At 34.8% G+C, this 21,983-nt stretch overlaps 1 protein-coding gene across 2 annotated transcripts in view; it reads left to right on the top strand.

Annotated features, from left to right (window-relative positions):
* LOC123533121 (dynein axonemal heavy chain 10-like) overlaps positions 1–21,983 on the top strand; it is a 72,920-nt gene that overhangs the window by 29,025 nt on the left and 21,912 nt on the right. For both annotated transcript variants that reach the window (XM_053519271.1, XM_053519270.1), the window contains exons 29-47: positions 1,400–1,657; positions 2,003–2,210; positions 2,780–3,210; positions 3,569–3,894; positions 4,438–4,645; positions 5,185–5,349; positions 5,790–6,111; positions 6,662–6,750; positions 8,321–8,471; positions 8,985–9,073; positions 10,745–10,942; positions 11,357–11,590; positions 12,205–12,302; positions 14,426–14,607; positions 15,374–15,510; positions 16,352–16,569; positions 17,107–17,328; positions 17,960–18,107; positions 18,832–18,967. In XM_053519271.1, coding sequence (XP_053375246.1) covers positions 1,400–1,657; positions 2,003–2,210; positions 2,780–3,210; positions 3,569–3,894; positions 4,438–4,645; positions 5,185–5,349; positions 5,790–6,111; positions 6,662–6,750; positions 8,321–8,471; positions 8,985–9,073; positions 10,745–10,942; positions 11,357–11,590; positions 12,205–12,302; positions 14,426–14,607; positions 15,374–15,510; positions 16,352–16,569; positions 17,107–17,328; positions 17,960–18,107; positions 18,832–18,967 — 3,820 coding nt within the window. The remainder of the gene's footprint in view (positions 1–1,399; positions 1,658–2,002; positions 2,211–2,779; positions 3,211–3,568; positions 3,895–4,437; positions 4,646–5,184; positions 5,350–5,789; positions 6,112–6,661; positions 6,751–8,320; positions 8,472–8,984; positions 9,074–10,744; positions 10,943–11,356; positions 11,591–12,204; positions 12,303–14,425; positions 14,608–15,373; positions 15,511–16,351; positions 16,570–17,106; positions 17,329–17,959; positions 18,108–18,831; positions 18,968–21,983) is intronic.

Below are 21,983 nucleotides of genomic sequence, written 5' to 3'. Positions count from 1 at the left end.
TTAAAGTTTTACATGCAAGTTACTATCTCCAAAACTAATGCAGATATTGAATTGAAACTTCACATGTGTCTTCGGGGTTATAAAACTAGTTGATAGCAGCAAGTCCCATAACTCTGACCTTCATTTTGGCCAAATTATGCCCCCTTTTGAACTTAGAAAATTCTGGTTAAAGTTTTGCGTGCAAGTACATACAGCTATTACTGAAAGGCATATAGATTTGAAACTTATTTTTAATTTTTCTAGGTCAATAACCAACCTCACTGGGTCAAGTCCCATAACTCTGACATGTATTTTGGGTAAATTATGCCCACTTTTGGACTTAGAAAATTCTGGTTAAGGTTTTACATGTAAGTTACTATCTCCAAAACTAATGCAGATATTGAATTGAAACTTCACATGTGTCTTCGGGGTTATAAAACTAGTTGATAGCAGCAAGTACCATAACTCTGACCTTCATTTTGGCCAAATTATGCCCCCTTTTGAACTTAGAAAATTCTGGTTAAAGTTTTGCGTGCAAGTACATACAGCTATTACTAAAAGGCATATAGATTTGAAACTTATTTTTAATTTTTCTAGGTCAATAACCAACCTCACTGGGTAAAGTCCCATAACTCTGACATGTATTTTGGGTAAATTATGCCCACTTTTGGACTTAGAAAATTCTCGTAAAGGTTTTACATGCAAGTTACTATCTCCAAAACTAATACAGATATTGAATTGAAACTTCACATGTGTCTTTGGGGTTATAAAACTAATTGATAGCAGCAAGGCCCATAACTCTGATATGCATTTTGGTCAAATTATGTCCCCTTTAGAACTTAAAACTCTTTTGATGTTTAACATTTTGAGTAATATTTTCCTGCTTCTGGGACAATATTTCGAATAGTCGAGCTTGGCTGTCTTATGGACAGCTCTTGTTATCTTGATGATATCTAGGTCAAGTTCAAAACTGGGTCACATGAGCTCAAAAACTAGGTCACTATGTCAAACGTCATACTCAGTTCAAAACTGGGTCATGTGGGGACAGGTGAGCGATTCAGGACCATCATGGTCCTCTTGTTTTCAATTAAGACCTAATTGTGGACTTTATTTATTATTCTATCAAATGTTTTTAGGAGGCAGGTGTCATACAATGTTGACATCATTCTTGTTGATTGTCTCAGACAACACATATGTCAGTTTTTAAAACAAATATGTTGGAATATAAATCTGTTTCCACCTTGTTACTGCTCCCCCCCGCCCCCACCCCAAACGGGTCTACCACTACCCTAGCACTACTTCCAGCAAAACAATGTGAAAAATTTTAATTTACCAAAGCAAGGAGTAATGTAGTAATAACAAAGACAAATTTTCAGCGACAGACATTTTGATAAGTTGTGTATGTTGTTATTTATTTCAGGTGTTTGATTTACAATATGCATCTCCAGCTACTGTGTCTCGCTGTGGTATGGTATATGTGGACCCCAAGAATCTTGGGTATGCACCATACTGGACCAAATGGCAAAACACTCGCACTGCTAAAGTTGAAAAAGACAATCTGCAGAGACTATATGATAAATATGTTCCAACCTTGGTAGACATGGTGATTGAAGGGGTTGTTGATGGACGTCAAGGAGAAAAGATGAAAACTATTATCCCTCTCACAAATCTCAACCTTGTTAGTATCCCCCATGATACATTTATGACATCTTAGTTTCAATTTGAACTACCAAGTCTACTTCACATTATTCCATTAGATTTAAAAACACCAAGCAGTTCAAAGCCTGATGGAAAAATCTTAAAAACACAATTTTGCATCAGTATAATTGTTCTTTTGATTGTTTACCTAATTTTAGAGCAGTAGTGCACACTGCGAAATAGTCTTTTTGTGTGAAAGTGTAGTAAATTTCAGCTGTTCGTTAAGATATGAGATATTCAGGTTTAGTTATATAGGGATGTTTCATTCCCTTTTAGCTCCTGGTGACTGCTGAAATATACTTTAAATTCGCATTGCATTTTACAGGTAACACAACTGTCCAAAATGTTGGATGCGATCCTCGTCAAGGAGCTGCAAGAAGCAGATGAGCTTGAGGCTGTGTTTATACAGTCTCTGATCTGGTCTGTAGGTGCCGGACTGCTGGAGGAGGGCAGAATCAAGTTTGATGCTCAAGTGAAAACATTGGCAGCAATGTCAAATATCACAGATGATGAAAAGAATTTTGCTGGACTTGGTAATTATACTTTCTTAAGTTGCTTGATTAGTTGAGCCGCACCATGAGAAAACCAACATAGTGCGTTTGCGACCAGCATGGATCCAGACCAGCCTGCGCATCCACACAGTCTGGTCAGGATCCATGCTGTTCGCTTTCAAAGCGTATTGCAATTAGAGAAACTGTTAGCGAACAGCATAGATCCTGACCAGACTGCGCGGATGCGCAGGCTGGTCTGGATCCATGCTGGTTGCAAAGCCACTATGTTGGTTTTCTCATGGCACGGCTCATGTCTTCCTTAACTGCTGCCCCTATTATCATCTAACCTGTATGAGGTCTGGTCTTGGTAAGGGACAGATTTCTTGTTATTAAGGGTCAGATTACCAATATGTTCAAGGTCACTGGGGTCGGATATTGTTAAAAATTTCACATGAAGGGACAGAGACAGTCAAGCACTGGATGTTAGCAGTTGAGTCCTGGAAATACACAATGATCTGATATGGCTAAATAAATTTGAATCTATCCTGGTGACTACATCCTTGTGCATAAATTACATAGTTTCTTTGTTAAAAGTTATTTTATGATTTCAGGTGAACTTCCTACAGCACAGCCAACTCTGTATGAATATTTCTGGGACTTAGAACAGAAGAAATGGGTGCCATGGGCAAAACTTGTACCCAAATATGTGCATAACCCTGGAAAGAAGTACAATGAAATCCTTGTACCAACTGTTGACACTGTGAGAACCACTTGGATTCTTAATCTCATGATTAAAATCAAACGTCCAGTCGTACTGATAGGTGAGACAGGTACATCGAAGACAGCCACCATTGCAGATTTCCTACGTACCATAGACCAGGAATCACATTTGTTGTTGAACATGAATTTCTCCAGTAGAACAACGTCGCTGGATGTGCAGCGTAACCTCGAGGCTAACGTGGAAAAGAGAACAAAGGACACTTACGGTCCACCGCCTGGCAAACGTCTCCTCATCTTTGTAGATGATATGAACATGCCTCAGGTATTTTTAAAGTTTTTTTGATGAAATGAAGACACTGAGAATTAAATATTAGATGCAACATAATTGCAGCTTTAAAACTACTTACTGACATTGAGTTCGAGAAAAAAAAAGAAAAAAGTATTAAGCTGTTCACCTGTAACCCAATAAGCTATAACAAAGCTGATGAAAACTATCAATATCTATGCCTTAAGTTAAAGCATTTCTTTGAGCTTAAAAAAATCTCACCTTGGGAGAAGAATCCTTCTGTTTGTAAGTTTTCACGATCAGATCTCTTTAGTACTGTAGTAGTACGATGCCAAAAGTAAATAAGGAAAATGCGGCTTTATCAGAATTTTACTAGCTATTGGTTTCTATTTAGGTTGACACATATGGAACACAACAACCTATTGCATTGTTGAAACTGTTGTTGGAAAGGGGAGGTTGCTATGATAGAGGTAAAGATCTGAACTGGAAAAACATGCGTGATATCGGCTATCTCGCCGCCATGGGTAAAGCTGGAGGTGGAAGGAACGAGACAGATCCCAGATTTGTATCATTGTTCTGTGTATTCAACATGACGTTCCCATCAGATGAATCTCTGTTCAAGATATATAACTCTATCTTGTCAGGCCATGCCCAGGCTCTCTCACCAGATATACAGGGAACTGTTTCAACCATAACAAGAATGACAATGGCTCTATACAGGTAATTTTGATAAATATATATATACTGAAACTTGACCTTAAGTCTGTTTTGTTTAACATGTGACAAAGTCTTTTTTTTTTCAGTGTTGAAAAAATCCAAATGATACGTAGTCTAAAGGATACTGTAAAATCATTAATATTCGTGGGGTAATAATTTTCATGGATTTTGTAGTCGAGTCAATCCATGAAATTAAATGACAATGAACAAGCAAAATTCCTATTTATTTTACATCCAAAATTTGAAATCCACAAAATCATCCCGACGAAATAGCCATTGAGACCAGAACCACGAAATTTCTTTCCAACGAAATTTAATGATTTCACGGTATATTACGCAGTACGTTAGTAAGTTATTATTGTACAGTGAAGGTCATAAACTTACATATTGAATGATAAATAAGTAAAAACAAGAATCTGTTTGAATTCAAATATTCTGTGTGATTTCTTTCTTTTAAAAAGAGGTTCTTCTTAGATTGATATTAAAGAAGTTTTATGTAAATTTGATATGTCTACTCTAGTATATCATCTGTTATTTTATTTTCAGCAAAATTATCAAAGACTTGCCTCCAACACCATCCAAGTTTCACTACATCTTTAACTTGCGGGACTTATCTCGTATCTATCATGGAATGTGCCTGACCACCTCAGATAGGTTTACCAAAGTTGAACAGTTCTTGCGAGTGTGGAGGAACGAGTGTCTTCGTGTCATCAGTGACAGACTCATCAGTGATACTGACAAAATCTATCTCAATGTAAGGATGAAATTCAATATCATCTGACAAAATATTACTTGCCCATCATTTCCTTTGGTAGTCCAGTCATAAGAGGGGCCTCCGTGGCCGAGTGGTTAAGGTCACTAACTTCAAACCACTTGCCCCTCATTGATGTGGGTTGAATTCTTCATGTGAGGAAGCCATCCAGCTGGCTTACGGAAGGTTGGTGGCTCTACCCAGGTGCCCGCCCTTGATGAAATAATGCATGGAGGGTCTTCCTCCACCATCAAATCTGGAAAGTCGCCATATGACCTATAATTGTGTCGGTGCGACGTTAAAAACCAAAAAACAAAAAATTCCAGTCATAGAATAGTATGATCCATCTCAAAATTACACAAACTTGTACAGATAACTATTGATAGATGTTGAACTGAGTTTCAGTCATTTCTATCAGCCTAATGTTTCAGGCTTATGTACTTTGATAACTGGTCGTTTAGCCTTTACCAACAATTTTAACTATATATTTTGCAGAAGTTTGTTTTAATATTTTTTCATACTTTTATAATTTGTTACAATAGGACCAGCTGAAGGAGCTATTAGATGACAATTTCAAGACACACACAGAGTTTGCGATGCGAAACCCGTGCCTGTTTGGTGATTTCCGTACTGCCTTGGAGGAGAGTGAACCAAGATTGTATGAAGATATACAAGATTATGATGCTGCCAAAGCTTTATTCCAGGAAGTATGTATACAGTCAAACTTGCTTGAGAGACCCTGTCAATTAAGAGACCACTTACATTAAGAGACCACATTTTGAACTTCCCTTAGGTTGTTTGTTCATGTAGGTGCTCTTTTATTGCAAAGTGTACTGTCCTTATTCTTATTATAAACTGTTTTGCATAATTTTATTGCCTTTGTAGAATTTACATGTTCTAAAATTGAAATTTTGCTGAAAAAGAATTTGATATTATGCAGCAGTTTTCTTCTAGTACTGGGCACTTATTTCATGATTTTTAAATTCCCCCAGCCTTTGGTAAAAATGTTTTCTCTTCCACTTTTCTGACAGATATTTCCCCCTCTCATATGACTAGCAAATTGAGTAAGTTGAAGAATTTTTATGTTATGACAGTATATAAAAAAATGTTTAAATTCATGGTTTAAATGTTTCTGTCTGTGTTTCAGATTGCTGAGGAATACAATGAAAGTCATACTGCCATGAATCTTGTGTTATTTGATGATGCTTTAGAACATTTAACACGCATATGTCGTGTAATCCGTATGGACCAGGGCCACGCCTTGCTTGTTGGTGTGGGCGGTAGTGGAAAACAGAGTTTGTGTAAACTGGCATCATTCACCTCTGGATGTGAAGTGTTTGAGATCCAACTGAGCAGAGGATACAGTGAACAATCATTTAGGGATGACTTGAAGATTCTGTATAACAAACTTGGAACGGAAAATAAGAAAATGGTGTTCCTGTTTACAGATCAACATGTCGCCGAAGAAGGTACGAGCACAATCATGAATACTGTATATTCACAGCTATATTTTTACATATAAATACGCATTTTGCTCAAAACTTTTACCTTTTTTTATTGTATGTTGGTGATCTCTATTACATAGTTTATCACTGAATACAGTAAAAATCATTTATTTGTAGGGCATGAAATTTCTTTGTTTGGGTCAAGACGGCATATTCGTGGGGATATGAATTCGTGGCTTTCAACTTTTGAACATAAAATGAACAGGAATTTTTCTTGTTTGTTGGGATTAAATTTCGTAGATTGACTCAACCACGAAATCCACGAAAATTAGTCCTCCACGAATATTAGTGATTTCACAGTATATGGGCACATGAAGTCACGGATTTCAAGTTTTGACAATAAAGTAGATGGGAGTTTTACTTGTCCGTTTGGATTTAATTTTGTTGATTGATGCTACCATGAAATCTACAAAAATTAGTCTCCCACGAAAATAAATGGTTATATGATATTATCATGTTATTATTTTATTACATAAAGGTGTATAAAGGATTTATAAAGGTGTTTGAATTTCAGGATTTTTGGAGAACATCAATAACATGTTGACGTCTGGTATGGTACCTGCACTGTATCCTGATGATGAAAAAGAACAAATTATTGGATCTGTATGTATTTCTTCTATTACAACAAAAACAACATTTTAAACATGCATTGCAGATGATATTTTTGTGATTTTAAACAATCTCGAAAGGCTTATTATCTTTGCACATTGTTAACAAATCATGTTTCTCTTGTAAGTTCACATATTACCAGTTCAGTAAGGTTATTCTCATTTTTCATTAGTCAGCAATTTGACCTATTGTAATCCTACGGTTTCCATGATTATATTATGATGGTGAGCAGAGGTTTATCTTGAGTTCAGTCCTCTTCGAACACTACAGGCTAGGCCTTCATTTTCAAAGTTTCAGGCATTTGACAGTTTTAAAAACAGCAACAACAAAAACAGCCAGCTAAGCATTAATACCATCGAAGGTAGTTACATCAACATGCAGCTTGTATAAGCAACGAATATATATTATAAACAAATTCAGTCTTGCACTCTCCTCACTCGTAAAATCTTTTATTATTGTGGGAATACTTTCTGCAAACTTCTTGTTGCTTTATGGAAAGGTTGAAAACAATACAGAGGTGACTAGTGTGCAGTATTTCTCAGTGTGTATTTGTTAATTCCCTGTTGAAGCTGAAGCACAACAGATGTTTAAGTGTAAGAAGCTGTATCCTACATTCATCAGTTTCATAATACATAAAAAAGATCTGCCTTTAAGCTACAACAGGGAATAAGATAAAAAGAGATTTTTTTTAATTCTCACAGCGACAAATGAATTTATTTTCTCATTGTGTGAAGCAATTTTTTGAGTTCATGTCTTTTTTCACATAAATTTTGTCAAGTCTATTTTACAATTTAACATTGTCACATAGTTGGTTTTTTTTTTTTTAGTTTTCCTTACTTGGCCAGTACTGTTTTTTTCTACAATGCATGTTTCACCACTGTGATATTTCTGCATTGATTTAGCTCATGTTAGACAGACAGGTATGAAATAAAAAGAAAAATGTATAGTTGTTAGTGCACTTGTTGTCGGCATACCATCAGAATTGTCATATCACATAATATACTGATTTTAACTGTTATTCATGAAGATGTAATGTAATTTATGCAAAGAATTAGATATTTTGCTGTTTCACAAAATTTCTTTGAAGTACTATTCATACAGATATGTTATTGTAATGATCAGATATAATACAAAATACATTGTATGTTGTTACTTTCACCTGTGACGTTGATGCTGTGTTGTCAAAATTGATCAAAGTCTGAATTTTGCATTCAGTATATCAAGATACAAAAAAAACCCAACTTGAATCATGATGAACATTGTTTTTTATGATTTATGGTTTTATTTAGAAGAAGTCAGTACTGAAACACAAATAGTAGCTGTTTAATACTTGACTGTGTAACATTTTATCTACTCTGACGCTAAAGTGATCGCACCACAGTTTTTTTGCTGCCAATGTTTTTGGTAATTTTTTTTTAGACTTGTTCCATTATTTCAAGACTATAATTATGATATACGATAAATTACATAATAACACCCTCCCCCTCATAAATGCCCCACTCTTGCAAAATGTATACTACCTCTGGGGGGCATGTATTATCAGTATTGTAATTGATGTTTACAGATCCGTCAGGAAGCAATGAATGCAGGATCTGGTCATGCACGTGAGAGTATCTGGCAGTATTTCGTTACCAAGTGTTCTAACAACCTACATATTGTACTTGCCATGTCACCTGTTGGAGATGCTCTCAGGACTCGCTGTAGAAACTTCCCAGGTTAGTGTCAAGCAGAATTTTTCACTACAGATTTAAACAAGTATTTTGAAAAGTTAGGGTATTTATTTATTGAGTGGGATAGAGCAGAATCATTTAATTATGTAAAACCAAACATATTTTATAAGTTATTGAAGATAATTAGCTATACTCGCATTTTGAAATTATTACTTGACAGTCTTTGTTGCTCATAAAACGGGGCCACCGTGGCTGAGGGCGATGACTTCGAATCACTTGCCTCTTACCGATGTGGGTTCGAAACCATGCTTTGAGTGTAAAACTTTTCATGTGAAGAGGCTATCCAGCTGGCTTATGGAAGGTTGGTGGTTCTATGCCCGCATATGCCTGTAGGGGCACCTGAGGTCTTCCTTCACCACCAAAAGCTGGAAAAGTCGCTATATGACCTAAATTGTGTCAGTGTGACACTAAACCCAACAACAACAAAATACTAACAGTAAAGTGTAAGTTTACTTTATGCATACAATGTAGTTTCACAGATGATACTACTGTTTACAGGTATGGTAAACTGTGCTAACATTGACTGGTTTTTCCCGTGGCCAGAACAGGCTCTCTATGCTGTAGCTAGTGTCTTCATTTCACCAGATGTAAGTATACTTTTGCTGAAAACATGTACTTTTTCTTTTCTGTGGACATGAGTAATACCTCTAGGTCCCCACAGTCCTTAAGAAATTGGGATTAATGCCAAATGTGTATTTCTTTCAGGGGAAAATAATTTTTTCTTGAGAAAAATTGTAATCACACTGAAATACAACAGTTGCTGTCACACAACATTGGAATACTTGATTTTCAAATATTAAAATATGAAACAGTAGTCCAAAGAGCATGTATTTGCGTGGCATAACTTTGCAATAGTAAAATGGTTGTTCAAATAACCTACTTGTGTTATATCTAGGAATAGTAGTCTTCAAAGGTTCAGATCCCCTAAGTTATTTTTTCCTACATACATGAAAAGATTGCAAGATGATGAATTCAGGTTGTTAGAAAGTTAAAGGGTAGGGAATGCCTGACAATAAGTTAATCCCATATGAAAGCCATTCTCGAGCCTTTCATAACGCTGAAAGTATTTTTAAAATCGGACCACTATTGAAAAAGATATGGCAGTTTGAAATTTAAGAAAATGGCTGATCATGGGGGCAGCCATTTTAGTATGTTTATACGTCATTTACACACTGATGAATTCTTTATTTAGCAAATAACATTTTAAATAGATTAATTTTATATGTTTCTTGAGTGTAAGATGTAAAACATGGTAATTTCTTTTATTATAGCTGAAAAAAAATTGAGAAATAATTGTACAGAAATAGATAAATACAGTTCAAATATGTATTGAAAAATGTAATAAATCTGCCATTTTGATTTTTGATCAAATATTTAAATACTCATAACTTTTTCATTTTTAAGCCGATTTTGAAAATTCTTTTACTTCTTTAAATGATTAAAGAAATCCTAGCAGATGGAATTAACATAAGAACAACATTGCCTTTCCCTTTAAGGGATGCTAGTTATAGTTTAAGTCTCGGGTTAGCTCAGTCCTGTCTGTACTAAATTTAGTTTATGTGACATCATTTACAGAAGAAAATGACTACTAGTGCACTGAGGCGTCGTGACGGAGTGAGTGTCTTGTAATGTTGTGCAATATCTAAATATTAAGATAAATGATTTTGTAAAACGGTGTATTTAGGCCCTGTTGTATATGTAATAGTTGTTGTTCCCATTTTGTTTATTTGTTCCGTATCTAGAATGAAAGTAAGTATTTTAGATTTCTTTTTATAAGGACAACATAATTGAGCTGCGCCATGAGAAAACCAACATAGTGGGTTTGCGACCAGCATCCGTGCAGTCTGGTCAGGATCCATGCTGTTCACTTTCAAAGCATACTGCAATTAGAGAATCTGTTAGCGAACATGGATCCTGACCAGACTGCGCGGATGCACAGGCTGGTCTGGATCCATGCTGGTCGCAAAGCCACTATGTTGGTTTTCCCATGGCGCGGCTCATATAGAAACTGCTTCAGAAGGATTTCAGTTACTTGGAGGCATGTTCGATATTGAAAAGATGAAATGGTGCCTAAAGTGCTAAAAGCACAGTGCATAAATGTCATATAGGTGTAATGTCAGTAAGAGATGTGTACTCACTGTACGGCAAAGGATATGCATACAGTGACATGCCACTGAAACATGCGTGGTATTATATTTCAAGAATCTCGGATAGCTGATGCATGGTATTAAAAGAAGGAATGATATTTTGTTTTGTAGAATCCTCTGATCGCTGATGACATGCGTGACCATGTTGTTGAACACATTGTCCTCGTACATTCAAGTGTTGGAGACTACAGTAAGCTGTTTGCACAACGGCTCAGGAGGAGTAACTATGTGACACCTAAAAACTACTTGGACTTTATCAATACATACTTGAAACTTCTTCAAGATAAGGACAATTTCATACAAGCACAGGTATGATATTAGATATTAAACTTCATACAATCACAGGTATCATATTTAAAAGTGAATTTTTCAATCTCTGTTTTAGTTAGTTATGAAACTTTCACATAAATGTGTGATGTATGTAGCAGCTTTCCTTAGAGTACATACAGTACCAAACATGTACTCATTTTAAGAGTGTACTTTTTCCTTACAACATAATTTACAGCTTATATATCTGAAGCATTCAGAGACAGTTTTGCATAGTTAAAGAGAATCTTTGAGAATGGGTTTACTTCTTATATTTTTTCCTACAGGATAAATTCAAAGTCTGTATATTTTGGAACACTATTCCATTACTGAGATGAGAATGAAATACGCATAAGATGTTATTCAGAAGAGTTTCCATGCATTTCCTGTTAATGTTTTACACCCCAATGATTTCAGTGTGATCGTCTGGCTGGAGGGTTACAGAAGATTGCTGAAGCTAGTGAACAGCTTGCCATCCTCAACGAGAAACTTGCCGTACAGAAAGTGGCAGTCACAGAGAAGACTGCCGCTTGTGAGGAACTGCTTAAGGTTATTGCATCTGGTACCAAACGTGCCACAGAGAAAAAGAAGTTGGCTGAGGCAAAGGGAAAAGAAATTGCTGAATCTAGCAAGATCATTGAAGTGGAAAAGGTATAAACGTGGTTGTTATTTTGCTTTCTCATGAAAAGTGAACTATGTTTTTCATGAAAGAACTGATTATATGCAATGGAATTCTGTTTGTGTTGTGTTATCCAGAAGATAATTAATGAATACAAGATAATTTTAGTGTTACGAAATGCTGGCTTAGTAGAAAGGTTTCTGGAACACAGTTGATTCTGTCACTGACTGCATATTCCATGCACATTCTCAAATATTGTTCTGAAATTTTAGAGTGGTTTTCTGACATTGCTGTCAACTGAATAAAATAGGACACTGTAGGTGAATGTACTGGAAGGATTTTTATATGTCAGTATTCTGTAAATTTAAATTATAACTATATAATTATACAGTGTAACTGTTTGCTTTTTTATCATTCTGAAAATGTACAAATCTTTTAACTTTGTCTCTACTACTTTATTTGTTATTTTGAAATTCATATTGCTGGGTCACTTAACTATGTGGAGAGGTTTGGTTTAATAAGCCTAACTTTCATGTATGAAATACTTTTCAGTAGTTCTTCAGTCACATCTCATTATCTAATTTAATGTTGGAACATAGCTGAACAAAATGCAAGAAAGTACTTAATTATATATATATACTTGCAGAAAGATGCAGAGGAAGCCCTCGCAGCGGCCCTTCCTGCACTGGAAGCTGCCAGGCTGGCTCTTGATGACCTCGATAAATCTGATGTCACTGAAATTAGGTAAAATTCACCAGAGTATTTAAAACCTTAGGGCTTTGAAACTTTATTAAAGTTTAACAAAATGCTATATTTACCAAAAACTGGTTTTGCTACTAAGTATGTTTTACAACAAAACATGACTGGGATGAAGGTGTTGTGTGGTAGATGTGTCATTTAATTCTTGTTTGGTTACTTTGTGTGATTGTGATGTATGCTTCTTTAAGGGAAGAGTACTTAAATCTTTTGATAACCTCGCCTTCCTCCTCTCTCTTTTTAGCTCACCTGTCACATAGTGACAGGGTGAGCTTTTGTGATCACCCTTCGTCCATCGTCCGTCCACAATTTCTTGTGAACAAGTTAGAGACAACATTTTGCAAGCAATTTTGATCAAACTTGTACAAAACTTGTATTGGCATGATATCTCGGTTCCTTTCAAAAACTGGCCAGATCCCATCATGGATTCTAGAGTTATTGCCCCTTAAAGGGCCAGAATTTGCTATTTTTGTGCATCAACAATTTCTTGTCTGCACGATAGTGGTTTCATTTATGATTTTATTTTAACCAAACTTGCACACAACTTGTATCACCATAAGATCTTGGTTCCTTTCTTCAACCGGCCAGATCCCATTATGGGTTCCAGAGTTATGGCCCCTGAAGGGCCAAAATTAGCTATTTTGACCTTGTCTGCACAATAGCAGCTTCATTTATGATTTGAATTTTACCAAACTTGCACACCACTTGTATCACCGTGAGATCTTGGTTCCTTTTTTGAACTGGCCAGATTCCTTCATGGGTTCCAGAGTGATGGCCCCTGAAAGAGCCAGAATTAGCTATTTTGACCTTGTCTGCACAATAGCAGCTTCATTTATGATTTGAATTTAACCAAACTTGCACACAACTTGTGTCACCATAAGATCTTGGTTCCTTTTTTGAACTGGCCAGATTCCATTATGTGTTCCAGAGTTATGGCCCCTGAAAGGGCCAGAACTAGCTATTTTGGCCTTGTCTGCACAATAGCAGCGTCATTTATGATTTGAATTTAATTAAACTTGCAGAAAACTTGTGTCACCATAAGATCTCAGTTCCTTTCTTGAACCGACCAGATCCCATTATGTGTTCCAGAGTTATGGCCCCTAAAAGGGCCAAAATTAGCTTTTTTGACCTTGTCTGCACCATAGCAGCTTCATTTATGATTTGATTTTAATCAAACTTGCACAAAACTTGTGTCACCATAAGATCTCGGTTCCTTTCTGAAACTGACCAGATCCCGCAACAGGTTCCAGAGTTATGGCCCCTGAAAGGGCCAAAATTAGCTTTTTTGACCTTGTCTGCACAATAGCAGCTTCATTTATGATTTGATTTTAACCAAACTTGCACACAACTTGTATCGAACCAAGATGTTGGTTCCTTTCTTGAAATGGTTAAATTCCTTTATGGATTCCGGAGTTATGGCCCCTGATAGGGCTAGAATTAGCTATTTTGACCTTGTCTGCACAATAGCAGCTTCATTTTTGATTCGAATTTAATCAAACTTGCACAGAACTTGTGTCACCATAAGGTCTTGGTTCCTTTCTTAAATCGGCCAGATCACCTAATGGGTTCCAGAGTTACGGCCCCTGAAAGGGCCAGAATTAGCTATTTTGACCTTTTCGGCTTAATAGCAGCTTTGTTGTTCCTTTCCTTTGGGCTTCATCAGTCAAAATTTTGCTCGATGTAATCCTTTGGGCATAAAACTACTGGCCTGATTTGAAAATGATTTTATTTGAAGTAACTTTAAGAAAATTTCAACTATATTGTCTCATAATTCTTTTGATTGATCTGGATTATGATTCTTTGATCTTCTTGTCCTTAAGTGCAATGATAACAGGTGAACAATATAGGGCCATTTTGGCCCTCTTGTTTTTTTAGCAAGGTATTCTTATGTTTATGAAAGGAACCTTTATCAGTTTGTTTATACAGGGAGTGGCTGTTTATCAGGGGAGTCTTTGCTTATCAAAGGAGCCTCTGTTTATCAGTAGAGTGAGAACTTTTACTGAAGTGGTATGCTTTTATAACATGTAATGTAACAGTTTACCAATTTGTTATTGAAATGCTTTTGAAAGTTTACCTGAAGTCCAAGACATACAAAATATATATAATTTCAGATCATTTGCCAAGCCCCCAAAAGCTGTGCAGACAGTGTGTGAATGTGTTGTCATTCTGAGAGGCATACGTGAAGTTTCATGGAAATCTGCCAAGGCCATGATGGCTGAGGCAAACTTCTTGGCAGCCTTGAAAAAAATGGATGTAGACAGTATCACACAAAAACAGACTGGAGCTACAAAAAGTTAGTGGCAACTTTATTTTCTTTACAATTGAGCTGCCTATTAAAAGAATGTTGGGATTATAACTTTTTAGTCCTTTTTCAGAAATAATCTGTACAGTATCAAAGAAAAGAACAACAGAGAATATATGTAGTCTAAGCTTCTTATTAAATTTTGAAAATCCTGCAGAATGTTGGTATTACTATTCTAAGGCATTTTTCAATGGATTTCTGCTTTTAAAATAACTGAAAACTGTGAAATCATTAGATTTCCTGGACATGAAATTTCGTGGTCTTGGTTAAAACAACTCTTTCATTTGAACATTCTTATTTTAGATGTAACTTGAAAAAAGTATTTTCGTTTGTTCAAAGGAATTTAATTTTTCATGGTCTGACCAAACCGCAGCATGAAAAGTAGTCCCTGAAAAAATAAAGACTTTAAAATATATGACAAAGGCTACAAAAGTAGACACCAGCATGTTAGTTTTGAGTAAAGTTCTTGTTCAGTATCATGTTTGTTTAATGTAACATAGACAGGTTTTAAACAGACAATTTACACTAATATAAACTTATAAATACTTAACAGTAATGCTACATTTCTCATACTGCAGTTCATTTGTCTCTATACGATCTATGGGACATGTGTATAACATGGTTGTCTCCCTTGTTTATGACATGGTTGTCTCCCTTGTGTATCACATGGTTGTCTCCCTTGTGTATAACATGGTTGTCTCCCTTGTGTATAACATGGTTGTCTCCCTTGTATATAACATGGTTGTCTCCCTTGCAGCCTTACTGAAGGAGATAGATATCAGTATAGATGAGATGAAGGCAGTCAGTAGAGCTGGTGCAGGTCTACTTAAGTTTGTTGACGCTGTTCTTGGTTATTGTTCGGTGGCAAGAGAAATCAAACCTAAACGAGAAAAGGTAAGCATACTTAAGCATAAGGACAAATATTGAATTGAATAAGCAGGGTAATGTATATAAGTACTGAACTGTAATATTTATACCCCTACCAAACTTTGTTTGGCGTGGAATCACTTTGTCCCATGCAGTCCGTCCCTGTCCTATCTTGTCACGTCCTGTCCCATCTATGGAACCGATACAAATATCACTTTGAAACATACAATATATTTTTAGGATCATATGCCATGTTCACAGACCAGGTCCCATAAATCTTGCTTGTTTAACAAATTATCTCCTCTACTTTACTTGGAAAATTTCACAAAGTGGACATTTCCTTCTGTTGAAACAAATTCATGCATCAGATTGAAATTTCATAGAAACATTTTAGATCATTATGTTAATTTACACATCAAGTTACAATACTCTGCCTTTATTTTGACAAAATTATTCGTCTTTGTTCGAAAATTGAAGTTTTCGTTGAATCTTTGAAACTTCTAGAGATATTGCGTTGAAACTTTTTTTTAAAGCAGGTTGTAAGAATAATAATTCAAGTTCATTTACCAGGTCCCATAACTCTGACTTTTGTCTGACCTGTTTTGACAAAATTATTCTCCTTTTTCACTTTGAAAATGTCAAGATTGATTACTGTAAAACAGGCATGCTTTGAAAAAAAAACTTTCCCATTAAACTCTTAAGCACTCGAAAACGTATAAATTAAAAATGTAAACTTTGAATGTTTAACAAAGACAAGGATGTGAAGCAAAGATAATGTATACTCTGTGTATTACAAATATATTTTTGACTGTAAATGTATTGTATTGATTTATCACAGGTATATATAGTATTTGTGAAAATTTTCTAGGTGGCAAAACTTGAGAGGAACTTCTTCCAAGCAAAGAGAGATTTGGATAAGATCACGAATGAAGTAAACTCTCTTGAGAAAGAACTAGCAGATCTCAGTGTGAAATATGAGGAAGCCATGGCAGAACAGAAGAAATTATCAGATGAGGCAGCCATTATGGAACGTCGTTTAATCGCTGCTGACAAACTTATCTCTGGTCTCGGCTCAGAGAACATCAGGTGGGGTTCTTTGGTTTCTTACTATAAATCAATATAATTGTTTCATTTTCCAGTACTGTAAAATCGTAAAATTTTGTGGGTGTAAAAATTTATGGTTTCAGCAAAAACGCTATTTAGTGGGTATATTAATTTGTGGATTGCAAATTTCAAAGATAGACAGTAATTAGTACATTTTGTTTCTTGTCAGGATTTAGCCATCCAGCTGGCTTACGGAAGGTCGGTGATTCTACCCAGGTGCCCGCTCGTGATGAAATAATGCACGGAGGGGCATCTGGGGTCTTCCTCCACCATCAAAGCTGGAAAGTCACCATATGACCTATAATTGTGTCAGTGCGACGTTAAACCCAACAAAATATATATATTGTCAGGATTTAATTTTATGGATTGGCACAACCACGAAATCCACAAAAATTAGTCCCTCACGAAAATTAATGATTTCACTGTATCTTTAATATCGGGTTTATTTATCTTACTGTGCATGTTCTTAAAGTCACTGACCTGAGCATACTTATTCATCTACGGTTATTAAAATTTCAGGTGGAATAATGACTTAGAGGACTTAAAGAAGAAGCGTGTACGATTGCTAGGAGACTGTCTGATTGGTTCAGCTTTTCTCAGTTACGTGGGAGCATTTAGCTGGGAGTTCCGTAATGATCTGGTTCACAAGGAGTGGTTGAAGAACCTCCTGGACAAACAAGTCCCGCTTAGTGACCCCTTCAGACTGGAAGATCTGCTGACAAATGATGTAGAAATTAGCAAGTATGTGAAATACTTGACAGGGTATACTGTATTTCCCCTTATTAATTCCCTGGTGTGTTAAATTTTGCAAAAAGTGGGGCATCTATTCAGGCTTTAATTTTTTAGTAAATATAAACTGAAAGTCCAACTTCTAATAAATGAACTGTAACAATTATAGCACTGTCATTGTGCAGATATTCACTAAATTTGTTGGGGGTGGCGTTTCTTAAGGGAATGGTGTTAATTAGGGAGTATACAGTTACACATTTTGAATGTTTTCATAGTGAAAAGAGGAAATATGATTAATTAGTTCAGTATCAAAGAACTTTAATTCTAAAATGTGAAGTTTTAAAGGCATTAATTGCAACAAATTTCAACTCTTTAACTTTGAGTGTATAGATGCTATAAAATTGGCCTGGTTAGAAAGTTTTTCTTGGCAAGTAGTCTGTTGATTTTTTCGTCATGTTTACGTATTTTAATAACTTATTGATAACATATTTGAAATTTTTATAGTAATGTCTCAAACCAAAAATATTATATAACGCTCAGACATATTTTGTAAAAATTGTACAATACCTTGAAAAACATTTTAATGTTCTCTTACCCCTTGTGTGTTTTATGTTGCATAAATGTGCAATGACCCATTTTGCAGATGGACATCAGAAAATCTTCCACCAGATGAGCTGTCTATACAGAATGGTATGCTTACAACCCGAGCCAGTAGATTCCCTCTGTGTATAGATCCACAACAACAAGCACTCAACTGGATCAAGAAGAAAGAAGAGGCCAACAATCTCAAAGTAAGTTCTTTTGATTTATAATATACCTACGAGTTTTCTGTTTTAAATATAGCATGTATTTAACTAAAGAATACAATATCGATCCTTATTCACTTCCCAACAGGTATGGAAAAAATATTCAATGGTGGAACTACTTGCTTTAGTTGTGACATAAATACAACTTCTGAAATGACTTAGTGTCTTAACGTTCCAAGCATAAAAATGTTCACTGTTTCAAATGAGTTTTCAGAATTATTTATCTAAAATTATAGTTAATTTTGGCTGATGCAACACTAGAAATACGTATATGTATATATAGTGAAAGGGTCATTAAAACAATACCTTGATCTTCAGTGATGCATTTGGCTCTCCTGAATTTTTCCAAGCCTGATCACACTTGGTGCAAGCACCTTATGTTTAAGTACGTAAAGTGTGGATAATGTGAAAATGACCAGTGGTACAAACTTAATGACATGTGAATTTTGCAAGATATTATTATAAATTACAAAATATATTGTGCAGAATGGAGTAAACTTTTAAGCTAATTGAGAAAATCAACATTCTTCTTGCCCTTTTTACCAATTTTACTTTTTACCTATTTTCACACACTATCTTTTTTTCAGTGTCCTGTATACATTCTATGTCTGGCCCAGACTTTGTGGAAATGAACATGCTGATAATGCTCACCCTACCTGTTGACAAGTAGCTTTAATTGTACATAACCTTCGAATAATTATGTCTTTAGGTATGCACCTTCAATGACCCAGACTTCTTGAAGCAGCTAGAGTTGGCTATCAAATACGGTTTCCCATTCCTCTTTAAAGACGTAGATGAATACATAGATCCTGTCATTGACAATGTACTGGAAAAGAATATTAAAGGTAAGTTTGTATATGAGCCGCGCCATGAGAAAACCAACATAGTGGCTTTGCGACCAGCATGGATCCAGATCAGCCTGCGCATCAACGGTTTCTCTAATTGCAATAGGCTTTGAAAGCAAACAGCATGGATCCTGACCAGACTGCGCGGATGCAAAGCCACTATGTTGGTTTTCTCATGGTGCAGCTCAATTATCTTGAGTGCTTACACAGGTTTGAGTTTGCTGTGAAAATCTATTACCAGACCTCTCTATCCAGTGTCACTTAGAGATGTTTTAGACTTAGGGTTGTAGTGTGTTAATCTCTCGTATTTATATAACAAAAAAACATGTTTTATTAGTTAATAAAGTATGCTAACTGCTGTACCCACTGTTTATCGTGTAATCATTCTTTGATGTTGATTTAATATCAGGTTTATTTAGGGCAGTTGAAACTGATTTTAATTCGCTTTCTGGAAATATGCATATAATACATTCATGTAGGACAAAAACTTATTGCAAATTTTTTTTAACAAACTTTCATGTTAACATTTATTGATGAAATGAAATATTTTTGCTTGTTCCTGCAAACAGTTGGTAAGTTATGTTGTTGTTTAAGTTAAATGTTCGAAGTTAATATCTTCAAATTAAATTTCTCTTATAGAGTTCAGATCATATTTTGTTAATTTTGCAACATTTTTTGTATACATATATGACTCCAGCCTCATTTTTCTCAATCTTTCATGATAGTCCTTATGACAGGATTAAGACTTTCAAATAATTTGAATAATATTAGGTAGAATTTCAAAAAGTATGTAATTAGCAGTTTTGACAGAATTCTTATAAATATTTACTTAACTTTTAAAAGGAATGTTAATAAATTTTCCCATAAGTATAATTGATATTAACAGATTTATGTGCTTTTTAATTCAAAGTTTATCCGTATAAAACATATTGCATATATATTTGTAATGTATGTAGGGGCAAAAAATTCTGACAAACAAAATCCAACGAGAGGTTCTGGTACGCACATTTTGATGTCACGTATTTGTACCAGCCCATCAAAATCTGTCTGTTTCAGCATACATGGGTTGCTTTCTACAATAACAAAGTTTTTTACCATAAAATTATAATATATCTGACATGAGACATATTTCCTAGCAGTCACTATTTATGACATGTACGTACTTGTGTTTGAACTTCTTAAATCAGTGTATGTTCCCGATGAACTTTTTAAGGGGTCCTGTCAGAAAATATTAACTCCCGGCAACCACATGTAGAAGCATTTTAAAACAAGAAATGTCTTTTTTTGTCCCATTCCTTTAACTGGAACAAAGACAAAATTCTTTATGACATGAAGAATCTAAAACATGACAAAAAGGCATGATTTTTTTTTAGGGCAAAGTTAACATTTTACGCATTAGCAAACTTAACCACTATATTATATAAATATACATACAGAAATTGACAGATATTGATGGTGCGAAGGAAATGTATTTTGCAGTGTATGTATTGTCAAAGAATTTTTGACGAAATTTTGTCAGTGGTCAAGAGAAGTCAGTTTCACAGTGTGTGAAGTTTGTAGAGTGAAAATTGTTATACCTGATAGATAATAGTGTTTCAGATCAAAATGATAATCAGCTTAATATTGTTTTACTAGGGCCGTCTTTCACAAGATTTTTTATTATTTCTAAGTTTTTTTTAATCTGATGATTATAACCTTTGAGCAACCAAAATCTATTTGCTCAACATTTTCGGACTGTTTCTCATTTTGTTTTATTTGCTAAATTTTGTTATGGATATTCTCGTTGTAAGATTTTTGAAATTTGGCATTTTAACTAAAAATCTTGGTGGAATTGCAATAAGGTAACAGATATTTGAAAATTTACAAAATTTATCTTACTTTAGAAGTTAACTATTTTATCTAATTCATCTTGTGAATTTTGTTTCCATACTTATTTAATTGCTAAATGCAAAAGTTGAAACATTATAAAAGCAAGTGCAGAAATTGTAGCTAAGGCATTATGGGAAGATGACAATATGATGATAGGTGTTGTATATAGATGTTAGATTAGCTAACTGTAACCCTGTATTTACTTGTACAGATATTCCCATTACATCTGACCGGTCTCCAGGTGATTGTTTTACAGTATTATTATTGTCACAGTCACTTTAATGTATATAGATTTTATGTGGAACAGTTCTTTAAAGGGACTGGACTCCAGATTTTTGCTAAAAATGATCTTTGTTTAAAATTGAAGTTTGATCATATTATGAACATTAAAACATGCTTTATTGTTTAAGTATTTTAAAAAATGTTAAATCAAGGAAAAAACTGTCTTAGTCTGGAATTGAACCTGGGTCGCCTTGGCAATAAAAACTTTCCTGCCATCTTGACTATTACACCACGAGGAATTTGTACTTAATGACTAGTTATATAAAGCTATATAAAGAAGGAAGTTTACCTTTGATGCCTCGTTATAAACCCTTTTCAATTTTGAAGGGAAAAAGTAGTAAAAACAACTAATTTTCATGTTTTTCCATAAAACATGATCTGTCAGTAAATAAGTTTTAAAGCTTTCTTAAGAAATGTAGCATTAATTTCTTGATATCTGAACATTTTCTTTTTTCTTTCTTCTCGTACAATCTGGAGGTCAGTCCCTTAAACATGATTAAAAAAAAAATTTAAAAGTATGGATTATCTAGTTTTTTGCATGATAATTTACTATGCCATTGACACTAGTAAATTAAAGTGTTACAGAGTTACGGTCCTTTTTATAAGATAAGGTAACTGAATAAAACTTAAATAAGGTTCTTCATTTAATTCAGTAAAATCTGTAAGAAAGTTAACTTAATTTCTTCTTTAATGTACAATTTACTTATTTGAATTTCTGAGAAAAGCAAACCTTCATCATAGTCTCATAGTGCCAGGTTCCATAACTCTTACTTACATTTTAACAAATACATGTAATTAAAAAGATAAGAATAAAAGTTAAGTTTGCTTTTCAAAATATAATCATGTATTTTAAGTAAAGTCCTTT

This window comes from Mercenaria mercenaria, chromosome 12 (genome assembly GCF_021730395.1).
Source record: "Mercenaria mercenaria strain notata chromosome 12, MADL_Memer_1, whole genome shotgun sequence".
Classification (NCBI taxonomy): Eukaryota; Metazoa; Mollusca; class Bivalvia; order Venerida; family Veneridae; genus Mercenaria; species Mercenaria mercenaria.
Note: the sequence above shows the minus strand (reverse complement) of the source record. Positions and strands in the feature narration are given on the sequence as shown.